At 37.2% G+C, this 19,743-nt stretch overlaps 2 protein-coding genes across 2 annotated transcripts in view; one reads left to right on the forward strand and one right to left on the reverse strand.

Annotated features, from left to right (window-relative positions):
• LOC135789018 (neural-cadherin) overlaps positions 1-7,775 on the forward strand; it is a 144,405-nt gene extending 136,630 nt beyond the window's left edge. Inside the window, exons 26-33 of the mRNA XM_065298585.2 lie at positions 394-517; positions 729-909; positions 987-1,153; positions 1,235-1,499; positions 1,683-1,863; positions 1,944-2,197; positions 3,647-3,804; positions 5,850-7,775. Of these exons, the coding sequence (XP_065154657.1) occupies positions 394-517; positions 729-909; positions 987-1,153; positions 1,235-1,499; positions 1,683-1,863; positions 1,944-2,197; positions 3,647-3,804; positions 5,850-6,344 (1,825 nt within the window). The 3' untranslated portion in view covers positions 6,345-7,775. The remainder of the gene's footprint in view (positions 1-393; positions 518-728; positions 910-986; positions 1,154-1,234; positions 1,500-1,682; positions 1,864-1,943; positions 2,198-3,646; positions 3,805-5,849) is intronic.
• Positions 7,776-11,989: 4,214 nt separating this feature from the next.
• On the reverse strand, positions 11,990-19,491 carry ccne2 (cyclin E2). The gene is made up of 11 exons (XM_065239878.2): positions 19,418-19,491; positions 18,427-18,468; positions 18,258-18,336; positions 18,124-18,177; positions 17,106-17,248; positions 16,258-16,393; positions 15,752-15,898; positions 14,485-14,715; positions 14,278-14,389; positions 13,581-13,738; positions 11,990-13,062 (listed from the first exon to the last, which is right to left on the reverse strand). The coding sequence occupies exons 2-11, from the start codon at positions 18,438-18,440 to the stop codon at positions 12,958-12,960; spliced, it is 1,179 nt and encodes a 392-aa protein (XP_065095950.1). The 5' UTR covers positions 18,441-18,468; positions 19,418-19,491; the 3' UTR covers positions 11,990-12,957.
• Positions 19,492-19,743: the final 252 nt, after the last annotated feature.

Below are 19,743 nucleotides of genomic sequence, written 5' to 3' on the forward strand. Positions count from 1 at the left end.
AGTACAAATTTTTTTAAGAGCAAAATTACCTAAGAAAATAAGTGTAGTTTTTGATCAAACATATAAAATTTAAGTGAATTTGTGCATAAAACATGCCAAAAAAATCTGTGTTCTAAAAAGTGAAAAAAGTAAAATTATTTCAAGGTTTTTTTATTAACCCATTTATAGATGTTTTGCTTGTTTTAAGCACAAATTCACTTAAATTGTATTTTTTTTTTGTGTTATTTTCTTAGGTCATTTTGCTCATTAAGAAAATGAATCTTGATTTTAAAACTTTTTAGATATTTGTACTGAAAACAAGACAAAAATACTGAGTAAGAAAGTCATTTTTTCCAACGCAAAAGTAAATGCCAATAAGGAAATTCACAAATTATATGTGCATCTCCTCTGCAGGTTTTTAGATGTGTACCAACCTCTCCAGCTGGGTGGGGTTAAAGAGACCCACCCATTCCGTAGGTCACACCCCCCTTACAAGGGCTTTGTGGGATGCTTGAGAAACCTGGTCGTGGACAGTCAGGTAAATATCTTTATTGCTCTCTACTGTTTTTAAGGTGCGTATTTGCACGGGGTAAACATCTTTCTTTCTTCATGACTGAATGTGAATGTGCTTTGGGTTACAATCCACCATTCCAGACACCCAACTGAGACACTTTCTGACAGCGAGTCAATACGGGTCAATGAAATTCAACATAGTGCTGACTCGGGTCTCTCCGTGTGTTTTCCGTCAGGTGTATGACCTCAGCAGCCCGGCAGAGAGCGAGAACAGCAATCCGGGATGTGCCCTAACCGACGGTGTGTGTTTGACCGCTGGAGGACCCTCGTGTGGTGTCCATGGGAAGTGCATGGGCGAATGGGGTTCCTTTAGCTGCGACTGCCACCCTGGATACAGCGGACACAAATGTGACAAAGGTGAGCGGCACATTAGATAACCTGAAGTATGGTAACGTCTATTTAGGGTTGGACGCTGAAGTGGTTTTATGTTACAGCATTGCCCGAGTGGTCCTTTGAAAAAGACAGCGTGCTGCGGTATCAGCTGAGAGGTGGAGGAAGTCCACGCAAAACTCAAGCTCAATTCCTGATCAGAACACGCTCTTCTTCGGGCATCCTGCTCAGCGTGTCCTCCCGCGACTCCAACGAGTTTATTTTCCTGGAAGTAAGTGATGTACAACGATGTACAAGTTTAATACTTGGAAACAACGACACATTGTCACATGCAAATCTTTTCGCCTGTCAGATAGCTGATGGATACCTCAGCGTCCGCAGTAATCTCGGAGACGGTGTTCATTCTCTTAAACTCAAAGCCCATCGTGTGAACCATGGGCAGTGGGTCCTAGTCAGCCTCCATCGCTATGACAACATCTTTACTTTGCAATTGGAGCAGGGCGGAGGTTCACGAGAGGTTACAGGGGTCCTGGGACACAAGAAAGAAATAGTGGTGCATCCCTCTAGTTTGTATATAGGAAATAGCGGCACTCCAAACGTCAATGGAGACTTTCAAGGTGCGGCCCTTCAATTTGCTATTGTGTGCACCTATTATTAAAGCTTTGGCTACTTTCTTATTTGGTTTGAATGAATAAAGCTTTGGAAATATTTCTGACTTTATCCCAAAAATATTTTACTGTGCACTTTAAATGAGCCAAATACACAAAACTAATACCTTTGTACTATATATTACCTTGCAGGCTGTATGCGGGACGTGAGACTAAACGGTCACTCTCTGCCACTGGATGGTCAGGGCGTGGAGTTCAGTACGGTACTGGAGCGTCGCGGGGTCGTGCCCGGCTGTCACTCTGACGCCTGCAATGCCAAACCCTGTCTGAGTCCACTATACTGCGTGGACCTATGGAGAAAACATGAATGCAGGTGAGAACGCTCTCTCATTTTTAAATAAGATTCATTAACATAAAATGTATTGCTAAACACAATTTTTTCCCTCTCTTCAGGTGTCCAGCCAATCAGGTTGCGGTAATGGATGAGGTCACGGGTCTTTTGCATTGCGCCCCCTCCCCCTGCGGTGCCACCACGTGCCGTAACGGTGGCACCTGCCTGGCACACAATACCAAGAGCTACCAGTGCCGTTGTCCGGAAGGCTTCAGGGGCCAGTGGTGTGAAATCGGCCAGGTCAAATCTCTCCGCCTCGCCGCGCTCAGTCCAAGCTCCATCCTGGCCATCAGCATGTGCCTCCTCGTCTTTTTTGGTAATTACTGATCAAACAAACATGAGCATGTGCATCAATACTGTAGACTGCGTGTTCCTTGAGAGTCGAACCCATGACCTTTACACAATGCTCTACCAATTAAACTACATGAATGCTAATTCCTTGTTGTCAATGATGAAACACTGTGTATTAAAATGTTGGCAATAGACAGAAGACAATAAAACAGGTGAAAATAAGGAGGCACTCTTGGTGACTGTGTGTGCACCACTGACAGACCGCCAGTGCCCTCCGGGTCTCTGGCGGTTCTGACACTCCATCATCGACATCACAGGCAGACACACAAATCCTTTTCAAGGCATTAGCGCATGCAGGCGGGAAGAAATCAGTCATCGAGTGAGGCAGGAGAGAGAAAAGTGCTACCAGATAATAGGATTGGTTGGGCTTGAAGTGGAGGAGAGATGCCGTCAGAGAAATTTGGCAGCAGCCACGTTGGTTATTTTGGGATTGATCTCCCTTTAATTAAAAAGAGGCGTCCTGCCATCCACGAGCAGCGGTTCCTGGAGATGATGATGGGTGAAAGCGCAAAGAACCAAATTTGATGGATTTCTCAGTTGTGTTTTATTGAAGTATCAACTTAGTATTAGATATTTCTCCTAAAATTGGTGTGGCGAAATAAAAAAAAATAAAATGAGATGAGAGAAACAAATGAGACAACTGTTGAAATACATTACGAGTATGGGGTTATAAAATTGATGTAGATTGTATATGTAAAATAATCTGGATTTGAGTAAATTTGATGTAATGTGTAGAGATCTGTAGATCTGTGATTAATGTGTAGAGATATCATGCAAATTTCCATTTGCTCTCCATTTAATCTCATTAATACATAGCAAAAAAATGACTTTTTTACTTTGTATTTTTGTCTTGTTTTCAGTAAAAATATCTAAAAATTCTTAAATTAAGATGCTTTTTCTTGATGAGCAAAAAACCCAAGAAAATAAGTCTAGTTTTTTATCAAATTTAAGTGATTTTGTGAAAAAAAACAAGCAAAAAATCTGCCAATGGGGTAAGCTAATTTTTCTTGAATTTAGTGTTTAAGAAAAATTTTTACTACTTTTTTACTGTTTTTTTTTGCAGTGTGGGGAAAGCAAAAAAAAATTGAACTTTTTTTTAAACATTAAATTCACAAAAAATTCTAGAAAAAAATAGCTTACTGCAATTTTTGCAGTGTGTCTAGGAGAAATAATTGAGATACTAAAGAGATCTCACCTGTGATTATTTTATGGGTAGCATCCTCAGAAATGTACTGCTGTGATCACCCACACAAATATATATGTTAAATAATTTATGTTTGTAGTTAGGATGCTGATAAACTTTGACCATGCTGCTCAATACACTACTATTACCAAAACAACAATGCACAAAATGACATAAAGATAAATCCAAAAATTTATGTTCTCTATCTGTGTGTCTTGTTTCCCTCTGCAGCTGTGCTCGTGGCGGTGACCGTCTGGAATCAGAAGGGCAGTAGGAATAAGTTTCGCAAGCGTGGCGTTTACCACATCCCGGCAGAGCACGAAAGTTGGGAGGACGTCCGAGAGAATATTCTCAACTACAATGAGGAAGGTGGAGGAGAACAGGACCAGGTATTCCATTAACACAGGCCAGTCTGGGCAAAATATTGATTTCCTTTCACCAAGACTCAGGTCAGGTGAATGAGTTCCATCACTATGTAGATGTTTCAGGGATGCTCCTCTAGGTGGCAGCATTGAGTCCTTTAAGGCAGTGGTTCTCTACCTTTTTCATTTTCAAGGGCCCCCCTCTCAATTTCCACCAAATTAAATTTATGTAAATTTATTACAAAAAATCTTGTTTTTGTTGTTGTTTTAGCTTATTATAAACCTTGTTTTGTTTTATTTTGAATAACTTTAAGTCATCTTGAGCCCCCTTGGAAATCTGTTGAGTCAGATGTGGATGATTGGTTGACAGGAATGTTAGGTTGAAGAAGTGTTGAGACAGGTACATGTAAATGTAAAAATAGGTAAATGTAATTTTTTTAAGAAATATTGTGATGTATTAATTAGGGATGCACCGATATAATTTTTGGGGGGGGGGCGATACCGATTTAAACAGACAACTTCTGGCCGATACCGATGCCGATATTAAACACTTGTATACAAACTATACCGTTGGTCTATTAGCTAGTTTATTTCTGCATCAAATTATTTTTACTGAACATGGATTTGATCTAATTAACATTCAACTGACCAACATAATAAGAGAGGCACAAATTAAGCTAAAACAAATATAAGAAGACAGCATGACAACCTTCAAAGGTGGTTTTTGCTATTCAGCATTTATTTTATTAACAACATTAACTCATTTTTTTGCATATAATGGATTTCTTTATGCAGTTAATTAATAAACAATCGGTATCTGCCTTTCTCGTGCTATTGCCGATATGCCGATGGTTTCAAATTCATCAAAAATCGGCCGATAAATATCGGCGACCCATACATCGGTGCATCACTAGTATTAATATATTGTGGCCATACAAAAAAATTATATTCTTATTGTGATAAACATGACCCTGGAAGCATGAGTATATTTGTAGCAATAGCCAAAAATATATTTTATGGGTCAAAATTATAGGTTTTTATGCCAACCCATATGGCAAAAAAAATTCTCTGGACAAAATGAATATATGCACAATTAAATAGATTTTTGAATTTGGAAATATATAAAGTTTTTGACCTTCATATATCAACATATATTTCAAAATGTATTTCAAATCCATTTCTTATTTTACATCCCATATGGCAAAACTTTATTTTTTGCCTAAATATATTTTAAATATATGCTAGTTTACTTGTATAAATACAAGTTAAATTTATAAAGTATATTTTTGAAGTTGAAATTATGTCTAATTTTAACCTTCTTTACAAATGTGTTGTCTACAGGTTTATAACATAAACAACGTTTTTCTTCCAATGCGACGTGAATATATTTCCTTGGATAGAAATATATGAAGGGCTAAATATATTTTTAGCGTTTTATAATGTATTTAATTTTAAAATATTTTTCAAAATATACAAAAAATTGCTAAAAATATATCAGTGAAAAATATTTTTTTGTAAACATATATTTTGGCCATTTTTTGTGTATTTTGAAATATATTTAAAAATATATTTTTTGCAATATTGGAAAAACATTAGAATATTAAAGGCGGGGTGCATGATCTCTGAAAGCGATTGTTGACATTTAAAATCACCTAAACAAACACGCCCCTACCCCAATAGATTCTGGACCTTCTTTTGATAGACCCGCCCCACACATACGCAACCCAGGCAACGATGTCGGTTAGTAGACACGCCCCTTACTGCTGATTGGCTTCAAGTGTGTTTTGGTACTCGGCCCATCTCCCTTTTACAAAGTGTTTTCAAAAATCATGCACCCGCTTTTAAGTAAAGATCATTTTGATTATATTTTGTACATTTCCTACCATAAATATATCAAAAATGTATTCATCATTAGTAATTATGTGTTGCTAAGGACTTTAAATGCCATTTTCTCATTATTTCGGTTTGTTTTGCAGCCTCAGATTCCATATTTTCAAATAGTTGTCTCTCAACCAAATATTGTCCAAAGTTTAAAGTAAAAATCTAAAACTTTCACCTTTTTGTGCTACTAGAACGCCTATGACATCACAGAGCTGAAGAGGCCGCTGTGTTCCAGTCTCTCTCAATCATCCTCCTGCACCACCGCACCCCTCATCAAATCCTCACAGGGCTCTCAAGAGGAAGTCCACCCCTGCGGGAACGTCGCGAGCGGAGCCCCCTTACCCTACCATCACAGTGACAACTGCCCCGCCCACTGCTCCATGGACTTCAAGAGCTACGTGTCGCGCATCATCTGGGAGGCCGACAGCGACAGCGCGTCCTTCCCCCTGGACACCTATCACGTGTACTGCATCGAGGGTACGGGCTCCACAGCGGGCAGCCTCAGCTCACTGGGATCGGCCATCTCGGAGGAGGACTTCAGCTACGACTCCTTACGACGCTGGGGTACCAAGTTTGAAGGTCTGAGTGAACTTTATCGCAGACCGGAGCTGGCCATCCCCTACATGGACACTGTGCAAAGTCAGAGCCAGGAACAGCAACAACCGGACTCTTCATTTGTTTGTTAATTATTATTTGTGGTACATTAAGCTTTAAGGGTGAGACCAGACTTAGAGAATCAATTTGCTTTATTTATTAAGTGAACTTTTAAATGTACTTATATTTATTTTTGCTCTGAGATGATCTTAAAACACGGAACAAAGCCAGCGAACCACTATGTGTCCTGTCATGGTATACGTTCAGGTCCAACATTTCACAACTGACAGACACGTTACTAATGCTGCATTGCATTCAATTTACAAAATCAAAATTTTCATCCATGCATTCATCCAGACACAACCAGTCAGCAAAAAATACATTTTCAAATTAATTGGCAAACATAAAGTAAAAGTTAGCAAAGACAGATGAGTAATACAATAAACGAACACCTGTAAAGCAAACTGCAATGTTTGCTTTTAATTTGTAGCATTTTATTATTTCATCAAGCAACAGAAACCCATTAGGCTTATATGGAAGTTTGAGATGTTAAATAGGAATAACTCACGTCCGACATCAGAATGGATTGCAGCATTATTCCGAGCTGTTTACTGATCCGGACGTAACGTTTTGTAAATCTACACCAAAACACTTCGGTTTTAATGGAGCCAGCTGTACTGGTGATAAATGGCCTCTTCTGAATTTTACCTCTGTAGCATAAATTTGCCAAAAGAGGGTTATGAAGACACCTTAAGATTTCATAGGTGACTGATGTGCCAATAAATCAAAAACCCGCTCATGCAAAGAGTGCACATGTTATATTACCTTCCAGTGGCATTGAATTTTTTGTGAAACTGAATTTATACTCGGGTATAAATCGGTGTTCTGTCATAAATGTTCATTGCGTAGGCATTTCTGGAGTTTTTCTTTCCTTTTTTTCATGTTTTAATGTGAAAGACATCGGTGTGTGATGCCAATAATGGTGTGCTGAAACACGTTGACACTGTTGTTTTTGTCATGGGTAACATCGGATGAATGTATTGTGTTGAATCGAAATGGCCGTGTTGAGACTTTACTGTTTTTTAAATTTGAAATATGTCAAATGTCAGCGCAAAAACAATCACAAAAATGCTTATAAAGTTTTTAAATGGCAATATACTTACAAAAGATCTGTATAGATATATTTTTATTGTTATGAAATGAAGTATATTAGTCTGTTAAATGTGAAGGCTATGTTTTGTAAAAAAAAAAAAAAAAAGTCCTAAGAGGTATTTACCTCTATAATCTTTAACAATTTATGATTAAGTTGTGGAACAAATTTGGGTTTCAACTGACCTGAGAGCAGTTGATGCAGCTTATAAACAAGATTATGAGCTCATTGCGACACAAAGCTTTATGCTGATTATTATTTTGGCAAAATAGCCTTTGGCCAGGTCCTGTGAATAATGTACATAAATACTTTTCTAGAGACCTAACATCTGATAGTCCTTTTGTATATGAATTTGAATAAATAAAATGTTTCCTTGAGCCATCCCAGGAGTGTGGTTCTTTTATTTTTAAACATTTTTGTACAATTATGCATTGGTGTATGAACATGATTTTAACAAAGCACATATTCTGATATATATTTGTGTTGTTTTACTGCCATCATGTGGCGATTTGCTGTATTGCAGTTCTGTAATCTCTTCTCACTCATGAATGATTCAGAGTGGAAAAAAAATCTAATTGCTTCTATAACCACGCCTCTTTTTCTAGTCTGCACCAATCAGATCAATTTAGTAATTATTACAAGCAGCTGATTTATTTGTAGGCAGATTATAAAACCCAGTGTTGTTCATTAAGGAGGAGAGATGATGTTGCTAAAGATGCTAATGGTGAGTGGCATTACATATTTCTTTCAGCAACTTTTGTGTTTTTATGTGTTGCTTCTTCTCCTCTCTAAGGTTTAAAATCGAAATCAAAATTCTTTCCTTATGTCTGTCTAAGTTCACTCTTTTGTGGAGGGTTTTGATGCCACATATGGGGCCTCATTTATAAAGCGTGCGTACGCACAGATTTGATCGTAAAGTGTGCGTAGGCGAAAATCCACGGCAAAGTCCATATTTATAAAAACCGTCTTTGACGTGGAAAACTGCTTAGCGCCACGTCAGGGTCTGAGCCATAGACTGTAAAAAAAGATGGACGACGCGACGTCGCCTCCCTCCATTGTAATGAATTGAAGCAAAAAATGTCCGTCCACGGTCGCCGCCATGTTACGTAAAAACGTCAGTTTGGAGCCAGGGCATGCGCAGAAGGAATCGTCCGTGGAGCCAGAGGCGGAGCCGCGGTATCAAACTTCCGCCCAAACGCTCACGCGACCAATTAAACCACGCCAATCTTAACGACACGCCCCGTTTCTGTAGCATCAAATAACTAGCTAAAATGAAAGTTATCACAAAAATGAACACTTGAACATATATCAATGTGATAACAACTACTTAAAAGGACTAAAACTATCTTTCGGAAACTTTTATTGGAAGTGTAAATAATTTTTTTATTTAGAGCAGAGTCCCATTTGTTTGAATGGAGGGGGCGGGGTTATGACTTGTACTGCAGCCAGCCACCAGGGGGCGATCAAAGAGCCAGAGGCTTCACTTTTCAAGACTTATGAGGCACACCCGGTCTGAGCAGACCTACGCACTTTTGCTTGTCTGATTGCTGCAGGTTTTTGGAAATATAAGCCATTCTTGCTGTTTGAAACTTGGTTTAAACATTGACAAGCGCTTTTTATATGTCTGACATTAATTATGCATCGTTTAAAGGCGGAGATCTGAAACTGCTCGGCTGCGCGCACAAGTTCAAGTTCATTTCTGATTTATAGATTTGAAAGGGGTACGCGCGTTTTCTGCGCGTACGTTCGGTTTATGAATCACACGTACGCATTTTTGTTAAATGATCATAAGATCAAATTTTAGGATGGTTTTTACGCAGCATTTTATAAATGAGGCCCCTGATTTGAGATCAGTTAGATCAGTTTAAGTGGGGGTTAATGGGTCCAAATTTGAGATTTGTGGCTTTTATTTCATGTGTGTGTGTGTGTGAGCTTTGCAGTCATCTACACACTACAAAAAATAGCTTTCTTACTTAGTATTTTTTCTTGTTTTCAGTACAAATATCAAAAAAATCTTAAATCAAGAATGCTTTTTTGTGCACAAAATGGCCTAAGAAAATAAGTTTAGTTTTTAGACAAAAAGATATAAATTTTAAGTGAATTTGTGCCTAAAACAAGCAAAAAAAAAACATTTAATTGAAGAAAAATTGAAAAAAAAAAATTCTTACCAAATTGGCAATTTTTTGCTTGTTTTAAGCACAAATTCACTTAAATTTTAGATATATTTTGTCTAAAAAACGAAATTATTTTCTCTTACTTTTTATATTATATTTATTTTTCTATTTTACTCTTGATTTAGGAAGGGGTCATAGCGTGAAAATCTGACTTTTTCCATGTTTAAGTGCTATAATTCCCCAGTGCTTCTATTAACCTAGAAAATGTGATAAAGATCAACCCAGTAACTTAGTTTGGGTAAACCACTTTCTGCAAGGATGTGAAAAATTAGGTCGTTCAGATTTCGCCTGTTTTGTGAGGTAGGTAGCAAGGCGGATTACAATAATACGCCCCCTTTATCTGCACTATCCAACCACGGCACTGCCATTTAGTGCAGAGAGAAAGAAAGAAGGAAAAAATACTTGACAGCACAACTGAGTTTCAATTACAACAAACCACCATCATTGTGATCAGTCTTTGCACTTCATTCGTTCATTTGCATTTTAAATGTCACACCCAAAAACGGCACACTTTTGCTCAGGCCTACAAATTTGTAATTTTAACATGTTGTTGTAAATTATCTGTGGAGTAAAAAAGCACATAATATGAACCCTTTAAGAATTTTTAAGATATTTGTACTGAAAACAAGACAAAAATACTGAGAAAAAATTATTTAATAGAAAAATGGATATCACTGCAAAAAAATGACTTTCTTACTTAGTATGTTTGTCTTGTTTTCAGTAGAAATATCTAAACATTCTTAAAATCAAGATGTATTTTCTTGAACAAAATTAGGTCGTGTTTTTAGACAAAAAACATGCAATTTAAGTGATTTGTGCTTCAAACAAATAAAATTAATCTGCCAATGGGGTGAGAAAAATTTTGCTTAAATTACGTTTTTAAGGAAAAATCTTATTTTTTAGATTTTTTTTCTTACCCCATTGGCAGATATTTTTTGCTTGTTTTAAGTTTAAATTTACTTAAATTGTATTTTTTTCTATAAACTAGACTTATTTTCTTAGGTCGTTTTGCTCATCAAGAAAAAGCATCTTAATTTAAGAATTTTTAGGTATTTCTACTGAAAACAATACAAACCTACTAAGTAAGAGTCTTTTTTTGCAGTGATTAATCTAAAATAAAAGCTATATTTAGTCAACCTTTGAAGTGGCTCAAAAGTTAAAATTTAGGACAACTTTTTTGATCCACTTCAAGTGTTGACTAGTGTATATCTGTTTAAACAATAATCTAACACAGAAAATCAAATGATTTGCTAAAAAATTTCTAAGAAATACTCTAGCTCTTATTTTCAGCTCCATACCAAATATTAAGACGTTTGGGGAAAACTTGTGGGTTGGCTTAAACTGCAATAGGTTTATGTGATGTAATTGATGATATTTATATGATCTAAAAATGTTTTCTTGATGTTTTTTGAAAACTCACTTCATTAATCTGTTTGGTTTAGAAAAAAAACATTGAAAACTTGTGCATGGGCCCCTTCATCTGTTACGAAGTTCTCCAAGCCATCATCACGCAATGGTATGTGGGACACATCATTAAACCTAAAGGCACACACAAAAAAGTAGTTGAGTTTGGAGTGCTTTTTCTTTGGGGGGTTTGTGCAGGGGGAGGAGGTATTAAAGAGGGGCGTTCGCGCCCAGAACTACCCAACAATAACTCAAACAACAGGGGCATTGTAATGAGGCTATGGTCTATGCGTCAGTCGCATGTCTGGTAGACACCTCCATACAGAGCCAGGCTAGCCGTTGGATTAAAATCTAAACGGCCTTTCTGAGTAACTATCTCTATTGAGATGTATAGTTCTAACTTTAATTCCCAAAAATAAGTGAAGTAAGTTTTTATTAAGTGCGTTAAACTGTCCTGTTGTGTTATATATCAAAACAGGTTTGTGTTTCTCACTTCCCTCTCTTTCATTTATCTGAAGGTGTGCAGAGAAACAACTCTGCTTGCTTTGCTTGGAGTTTCAGGCGTCAGGCCGACACCTCGCCACCATCATCAGTCCAATTTGCAATTCATGGTGTGGTTTCAGTTTAGGTCCATCTCACTATAACAAAAGGCAAACCACTTCCTCCACCATCATAGATTGCATGCGTTATGCATTGCTTAAAATGGCAGGCTGTGGGTAAAAATGTGGTAAATTTGGCACTATGCCAAATATATATAAATAGACACAAGCGTCTTGAAGTCCATCAATATAATTGAGACCGGTTAGTAAACTAAAATGTGATTTTCCAGTTCAGAGCGAAGATATCTTTCATCTAATGTTATAACATTTATAAACCTTTTTTGGCTTCAAGGTCAAAATCTAGTTTGACCTCAGAAAAAGACATGGACTAAGATGTGATCCTACATCAGAATACTCAATAACAAACGTGAAAATGTCAGATATGAACATTTCTTTTTTAATTTCACAGTCAGGACATTGCTATTCGTATGCATACATATACATCTTATGTACAATTTATATTTTACAGTGTTCTTATTCAAACAATGTTTACAAACACCGGCTCTCAAATCCAGGTGTAAAAATTTAAATCAAGCAATGCTACACAAAAATGCATTAAATTCATAAATACCAAGCACCTCAAATTTATTAAATATGCCTTTGGCATTGAGGAATTGCAATTCAAATATTACAAGTCATCTAAAATCTACTACCTATAGTAAAAATAAATAGGCAAATTTTGCTCGCAAATGTTTAGTTTGGTTAAACTTCCAAAGGGGGTGAAATAGTCAAGTCTTTCAGGAATGTCTTCCATCACATGAAAATAAAGATGCGTGGGAACGACTCAAACAATACATCTTTAAAAAAAGCAAACATTTGCCATAACCGACTATGCTTGACATACAAGGTTTTCCTGTACAACAAGCACATGTTTGACCAAGCACCAAGTTAATGGCAGAACAGTTTCACAACACATAAAATTAAATCATATTTACACAACATAAACTGTAACATTTGTTCTTTGAAGGAGCAGCAGACGACCTTTTAACTGGCAACGTTGCCAGATATATGTATGCTTCAAGTCTAACAACGTTACGTTTTCCTTACTTAAGATTAATAAATGGATTTTTCTCCATTCTTCGATGGCAGGCACTTTGAGTACTTCAAATACTGCTTTGAGAAACCAGGATTCTTCCTTAATTTCACATGTCTGGAATGTCTATGGCCTACAGCTTATCAGCTTCTCGTATGTCGTTTTCTCACATACGACTCCCAAAATCAACTTTACAATACCCGGCCGTGGAAAAGTATAGAAGTACCGCACACGGCCGTTGGTCTCTTTTGGTGTCTTGGACGAGGGGGTCTGTGGTGAAACGTCTTTGAGATGCAATAGCCTTTATATGTAGATTGGCTCCAGAACGTTCTTCCTTGTAACCCATCAGGCATTAGGCTTCTCTGTGCTTTTAGGTGGGGTTAATAATCCCCCTACAGCCATTGGAGACATTCGATCCAAACTGTCCTTTTCCCGTTCATGCGCTTCACTCTGAAAAGCAAATAAAGGGTTAAGTATTTAAATCTCAATTAAACTCTACTGTAGAAATATCAAATGTGACCCTGAACCACAAAACCAGTCAAAAGGGTAAAAAAAATTTGAGACTTATGCATCATCTGAAAGTTGAATAAATAATCTTGGGTTTGTTAAGATAGGACAATATTTGGCTGAGATTTAACTACTTAAAAGTCTGGAATCTAAAGGTGCAAAAATATTATTTTTAAATTGAGAAAATCGCCTTTAAAGTTCTCCAAATTAAATCCCAAGCAACTACATCCACTCACAAAGATTAAAGTTTTGATATTTACTGTAGGATATTTACAAATCTTCATGTGACATGATCTTTCCATAATATCCTAATTACTTTTTGCCAATTTGTTTTTTTAGAAAAAAATTAAGAAATTTTCTCAACTTTACCCATACAATGTATAGCTATTGCTACAAATGTACCCCTGAGACTGGTTGTGTGGTCCAGGCAGGGTCATAAATGCATGACAGAAAAAACTCACCAGCATGGCTAGGTAGTCTACATGGGTCTGTATGTTGTGCCGGTCTTCTGTTGTCACTTTTTTGAAGTCCTTCAACTGTGGTGTGGGCCACTCGCGTACCGTCCTCACAAATGGACTCATCCACCCAACACAGCTTGATATACTGTCCCATGTTAACCCTGGTGAGAAAGAAAAAAATATTAGTTATTAAATGAACCAGCTTTCATTTTTGTTCACCTTTAAAGACTGAACAGAAACCAGTGTTGAAGATGAGTCGGACTCGACACATAGGGTGGCCATTCGTGCTTCCCAAACAGGTTTTCGGGTGCGTTCTCCGGAAGACGTGTTGGTCGACCGCATACGTCATAAAGGTTTAATATTTTTGGTTCAATTTCAGAATAGCAACCGCTACATTTTAAGGTAAGAATGAAACTACAATTATTTTATATTTCTTAAAAGAAATAAATCTTAATTTTCTAATGTATTTTAACTGAAATATCAAAGCCTTGATGATGTATGCGGTCGAGCAACGCGAGTTCCGGAAAACGCACCCGAAATCCTGTTCGGGACGTGTCTGGCGGAACTGGCACAAATGGCCACCCTATTGACACTTGATCTTTGGTTTTGACTCTGAGTCAAGAGCGAGTCCAGATAAAACTGGATGTGGACTCGGACTTGACTACAACTCTGACAGAAACTGAAGGCCAATGACACTTACCTGCAATTTTATTGACGGTTTCAAATGAGGTAAAGTGACAAAACGCTGAAGCAGCTAAAACTCCATACTGGTAGTCCAAAGCATTAATGTCCAAAATGCAGAGATCCAACAACTGTAATGAGAAAAATTCAACGGTTAGGAGAATGCCAAGAGCTAACAAACAACTCTCTTCCCAAATCTATTAATCATCAGCCGACGAAGATTCACCTGTGTGATCTGAATGTAGGTTTCCTGAGAGAACTGAGGAATGAGGAAATTGGCATCGTCCTGCAGGGAGTAAACTTGAGCGTAGAGCTTCAACCATGAGGTGACTGTCTCAGGACAGAGGTCCCATTTTAATGCCTTCAATATGACGAGCTCTTTTGTGAGAATCTCCTCCTCGTTGCAGGCGCCGTCAGTCACGTAAGCGAACTCTTGGAGCTTTGGAGGATAAATTTCCTGTTGAAATTAAAAGACGTTTTGTCACAAACATGCACTTGTTTTTCTTGCTCTTTAACAACAATATCGTCACTAATACATTTATATAAACAGCTAAACAAGCTTAAAGGAATATTCCATCTTCTTAAAAGAAAAATCCAGATAATTTACTCACCACAATGTCATCCAAAATGTTGATATCTTTCTTTGTTCAGTCGAGGAGAAATTATGTTTTTTAATGATAACATTGCAGGATTTTTCTCATTTTAATGGACTTTAATAGAGCCCAACATTTAATACTTAACTCAACACTTTCAACGGAGTTTCAAAGGACTATAAACGAACCCAAACGAGGCATAAGGGTCTTATCTAGCGAAACGATTGTCATTTTTGACAAGAAAAATTAAAAATATGCACTTTTAAACCACAACTTCTCGTCTAGATCCGGTCATGATGCACCAGCGTGACCTCACGCAATACATCATGACATCAAGAGGTCACAGAGGACGAACGCGAAACTACGCCCCAGTGTTTACAAGTGTTGAGAAAGAGGACCATTCCGACGTTGTTGTAAGTCGAATGATACTAATTAATGTATTTGTGTCAGTTTATTGTTTACAATGGTCCGCAAATGTGCATTTCATATATGTAACACGTGACCTTTCTACGTCACTACGCATTTACGTTAGGTCACGCAGGAAAGGACCTAGACAAAAAGTTGTGGTTTAAAAGTGCATATTTTTTATTTTTCTTGCCAAAAATGACAATTGTTTTGCTAGATAAGACCCTTATGCCTCGTTTGGGATCGTTTATAGTCCTTTGAAACCCCGTTGAAAAAAACTGTTATGTGTGGAGTTAAGTATTAAATGTTGGGCTCTATTAAAGTCCATTAAAATGAGAAAAATCCTGCAATGTTTTCTTCAAAAAACATAATTTCTTCTCGACTGAACAAAGAAAGACATCAACATTTTAGATGACATGGTGGTGAGTAAATTATCCGGATTTTTTTAAATAAAATGGACTATTCCTTTAATGAAGTCATAAAGAGCTTAAGTACCTCCATCTTTGAGGCAATGAAGAGTGATGTTATGCCAATGAGCTGTAGTTGATCCTTGCCGGTGTTGTTCTGGGTCAGCATGTAGCGATCAAAGATGTCCTGAGCCAAGTAAAATGTCTCCCGGTGGAGCGTGTAAACTTCACTGACCTAAACAAAGCAGACATCATAAAATCAGCTGTGAAAATCGATAATACCTATGCTTTATTCATCATGTACATCACATCAGCTCTGCATACAGCCAGTGTTGATGGTTTATTCAATAAGCGGTGATTTCCCGGTCATGGCTTATCATAGTCCCAGACTAATATGCATGTTTGAGCTGCCTTAAAAACATCTTGCATATCTTACCATATATCAGTACCACCGTTTTGTCTCGTGATACACACCAATATAGTTTTTGTGAGGCATGTTTGTAAAAACTACTTTTTAACTAAGGCCTAGTACTGGATTAGTCTAAACCCTGCCCCTATATCACCTTAAAGTAAAGCCAGGCATGGCACACTGACCTCCATGAGCCAGTCCAGCAATATGGACCTCATTTTGGGCTGCAGGCCTGGATGTTGCTGGATGAAGCCCTTGTCGTGTACGTACTTCAGCTCTTTGTTCAGCATCTTTATCCACACATCATCTGAACTGGCCCAACTGTTAAGATAAAAGCATATATGAGTCATTATAAAGCTGAAGTCATGCACTAAAAGGTAAAACATCTACTCTCAGGATATGACAGAAGTAGGTGTCCCAGCTAACACAAATACATTAACTGTTACGTAACGTCAATGTAATATGATGACCAAACTTCATGGCGACCGGAAAAGTGAAATTCCTGGATTCGTCGCCTTGACGTAACTTTGCCTGTCGTGGGCACGTCGTGACAACGTAATGGATTAAAAGTTTTGTGTTTGTAAGTTTGGTAAGGCTGGAGGCATGTGCTGTTTTTTGTGTCCCCATATAAAAAGCAGCTCATAAGGTGGTTAAACATCTATTCTATTTTGACTTATTTAAGGGAAACTTTGAGACTGAAAAGTTTTAACAAACTAACTTAAATAGAAAATTAAATGAATGTTTATATAATTGTAATGTAGTAATGGTTACGTTGCCAGTAAGTAATGAAATTACCAAAATAGTACGAATGCATTACGTAACTGGAACGTACTTGGTTATCTCTCGACGTTAGGAGATCGTACTGGCGACGTAGTGATTTGGTACTGTAATGGTATTCAATTACCTCTCTAGGGCGTAACAGTTGCGTTGCATGCTGGTAAGTCATGAAATTACCAAAAATGATCAATAAATTACATAACTAGGACGTTGGGTGTTAGCTGGGGTAGTACAGAATACTGTGATTGGTTCCTACCTTAGGTTTGGCAGTGGAGAGGGTTTAACAAAGAGGTTTTTAAACTGGAATCGCTTAAAACCAGAAGGGTTACTGGTCTCCTGAGGTTCCTTTTGAGGCGTTTCGATTAAGACACTGGGACTGATATCACCAGAACACAGGTTCTAGAAAAGAGAGAGGAAAAAAAACATTTTTACTAAAGGATTGCATTCATCAATACGACTCATGCTGAATAATCATTCATACAAAAGTGTGCTCCTGTAGCTCTACTGGTAGTGCATTACGGTAGCAGTGCAAAGGTCATGGGTTTGACAACAGTACACCTTTCTACCTAAAGAGCGCATTATTAGTACGTCAAATGTTGATATTAGGACTTTTTAAAAGGGTACCATCCCAGTGATCGCTTTTATGTAATTTTCTTAAGCGTATACTAAAAATGTATAGATAAGCATCTCCCAAGTGCATTCATTTAAATATAAAAGATCACTAAATTAAGAACGTCCTTACACACATATAACATTTAACCATTAATATAATCTTTCATATACCACTCAGCATAATGTTCCCTCAGAGATGATAAAAATATGTAAATATATAGTATCATATGTTATGTGTACTGTACACTGTCTGTGTAAGCGTTTCTCTTCAGTGAGTACATTCATCTTTTATCCATCTTTCTGATCTTGTAGTAAATTATTTTAGTCATAAAACACAGTAATATTATAAAGTTAACATTAATAACGTTACCAAATACAATTTTCTAGTCAGTTGAGTACAGCATATAGAGATTTTCGCGGGCTGGTGGATAAAGGAAATAACCGCGGGAGGTTCATGCGCGCGCTGATTAACCCACTGACACCATTACCGCGCATGCGTGAACTACTGCATAATAAACACAACACTGCTAATAACAAACTCTGCTGTTGATTGGTACGTTTACGACAAGAGATATTCATCAGATAGTCAGAGTAGGCTCTAAATTCAGTAACTTTATATAAGATAAATAAATAATTTATATAAGATTAATAAATAAACTTACCTGAATTTCATAGTGCTGTTTCTTAGCTGCTGATGGTATTCTTCTATTGCACTGCTAAAAATAATATTCTGATGTTAACTAACATTTAACGTAAACTGTACAGAAAATAAAGTTCTTGAAATACTGTGACTTACCTCGGCTTTTCTTTTCCTCTGAGCTTTGTTGTTTTGTTCTGGTTTGTTTCCATTTCTTTCTTGTAATGTATTACGACCACTACACAAAAAATGAATAAAGAATTTCATTATAGTTTATGCAAAGCTATCGGAAATCATGAACACGTTGAGATTCTGATATAATTCTTACCTGCGTTTTGACATTTTCTTAACAAGACTTGAGGCTTTTATCCTGTAAACGAGAAACAAGAAGTTTAATATTTTTTACTGCAACTAATGCATAACGTTTTTTACAATAAACACCGACTTGACTACAATCAATGATATAAGCATGATGTCAATCAAAAGCAGTATTAAAGAAAAAGTTGCTTTATTGAAAGCATTTTAAGAGAAAAGCTTACAATAAAACAAGGTTAAACTTCGACCCAACGTTATTTGTCTGGGGGGAAGTGTATGCAAGACCAGAAATATATCGTAACCAATATAACTCAAATTAAACGCTTATATTAATAAATCTAAGGGCATTAACGGAAATGCAAATACTACTAAATAAACAGCATTATAATACAGTGTTATTTTAGTTAAACCAGAAATACATGATCCAGTTGTGTAGGTTACATGAAAGGACAGTCCGCGCCAATTTACATGAAGCGGGAGACTAAGCTTCCCCCACAAAACACCCATTTAATCGCACAAAACGCTAGTTTAACACAAATTTAACGTCAAATATAGCTTGGGACACTGTTAAACTTTAGAATGCAGTCAACAATTTCGCTAGAAATGATTATTTTCCCCATTTCCAAGAGCAGTTTGGAGAGAGTCGTCCACGTACATACAAAGATCTAATCTGGCGCCTAGCAAAACTGGCTAAGTTTCAGCTACATCCCATCCGGCAAAGTAAAAATTACCTAAAATTCTGACCATTCACCTTTTCAATAAACATTAAATGCAAGTCCCAGGTAATCAATCTTTCCAAAAAAGCTTATTTTAAAGAGTTTAAATGGGGTCTTCCTTAGTCGTAGCCGGCTGGCTAAAATGGCAACAGACTTCAGTGTAAAACGAAAGGCACAATAAAGCAACAGTGACTGACTAATAAAACATAGTTGTTACACACATATGTAGCACTAAAGTCTAAAAATTAACAATTTAAGTTCAAAAGCGGAATCAAGAAGTGTCCTTACCGCAGTGTTCAGTGCAAATGAATGAATAGCTGGCGCCAAGCTTTATAAAGTCCAGCCGCCTGTGACCACTGCGCATGCGTGGCGCTTCTTTCAGCCTTTACAAATAACCCAAAACATTTTATTGCGTTGCGTTTTGGGGCTCAAAATGTTCAAAGGGTCATGTTTGTGGACTGTCTACGTTGAGCTGCATTGATTAGAAAACGACTATGGTGATAGCTCCCACTAAACATGAAGAAAACATTGTGTTTTTAGACAGTCTCATTGCCGCGTAGGCTTATGGTTTAAATATTTAAAAAAGAGCGCTTTCCTGATTTCCCGGTTAAACA

This window comes from Paramisgurnus dabryanus, chromosome 13 (genome assembly GCF_030506205.2).
Source record: "Paramisgurnus dabryanus chromosome 13, PD_genome_1.1, whole genome shotgun sequence".
In the NCBI taxonomy this organism is placed as follows: domain Eukaryota; kingdom Metazoa; phylum Chordata; class Actinopteri; order Cypriniformes; family Cobitidae; genus Paramisgurnus; species Paramisgurnus dabryanus.

What these genes read in the sequence shown, in the direction of transcription:
- ccne2 (XM_065239878.2), bottom strand. An exon ending in TCTCCACTGCCAAACCTAAG is followed by an intron (nt 16,394 to 17,105) that starts GTAGGAACCAAT and finishes TTATCTTAACAG; the next exon opens with TTGGGCCAGTTCAGATGATG. An exon ending in TAGACTACCTAGCCATGCTG is followed by an intron (nt 13,063 to 13,580) that starts GTGAGTTTTTTC and finishes TTTGCTTTTCAG; the next exon opens with AGTGAAGCGCATGAACGGGA.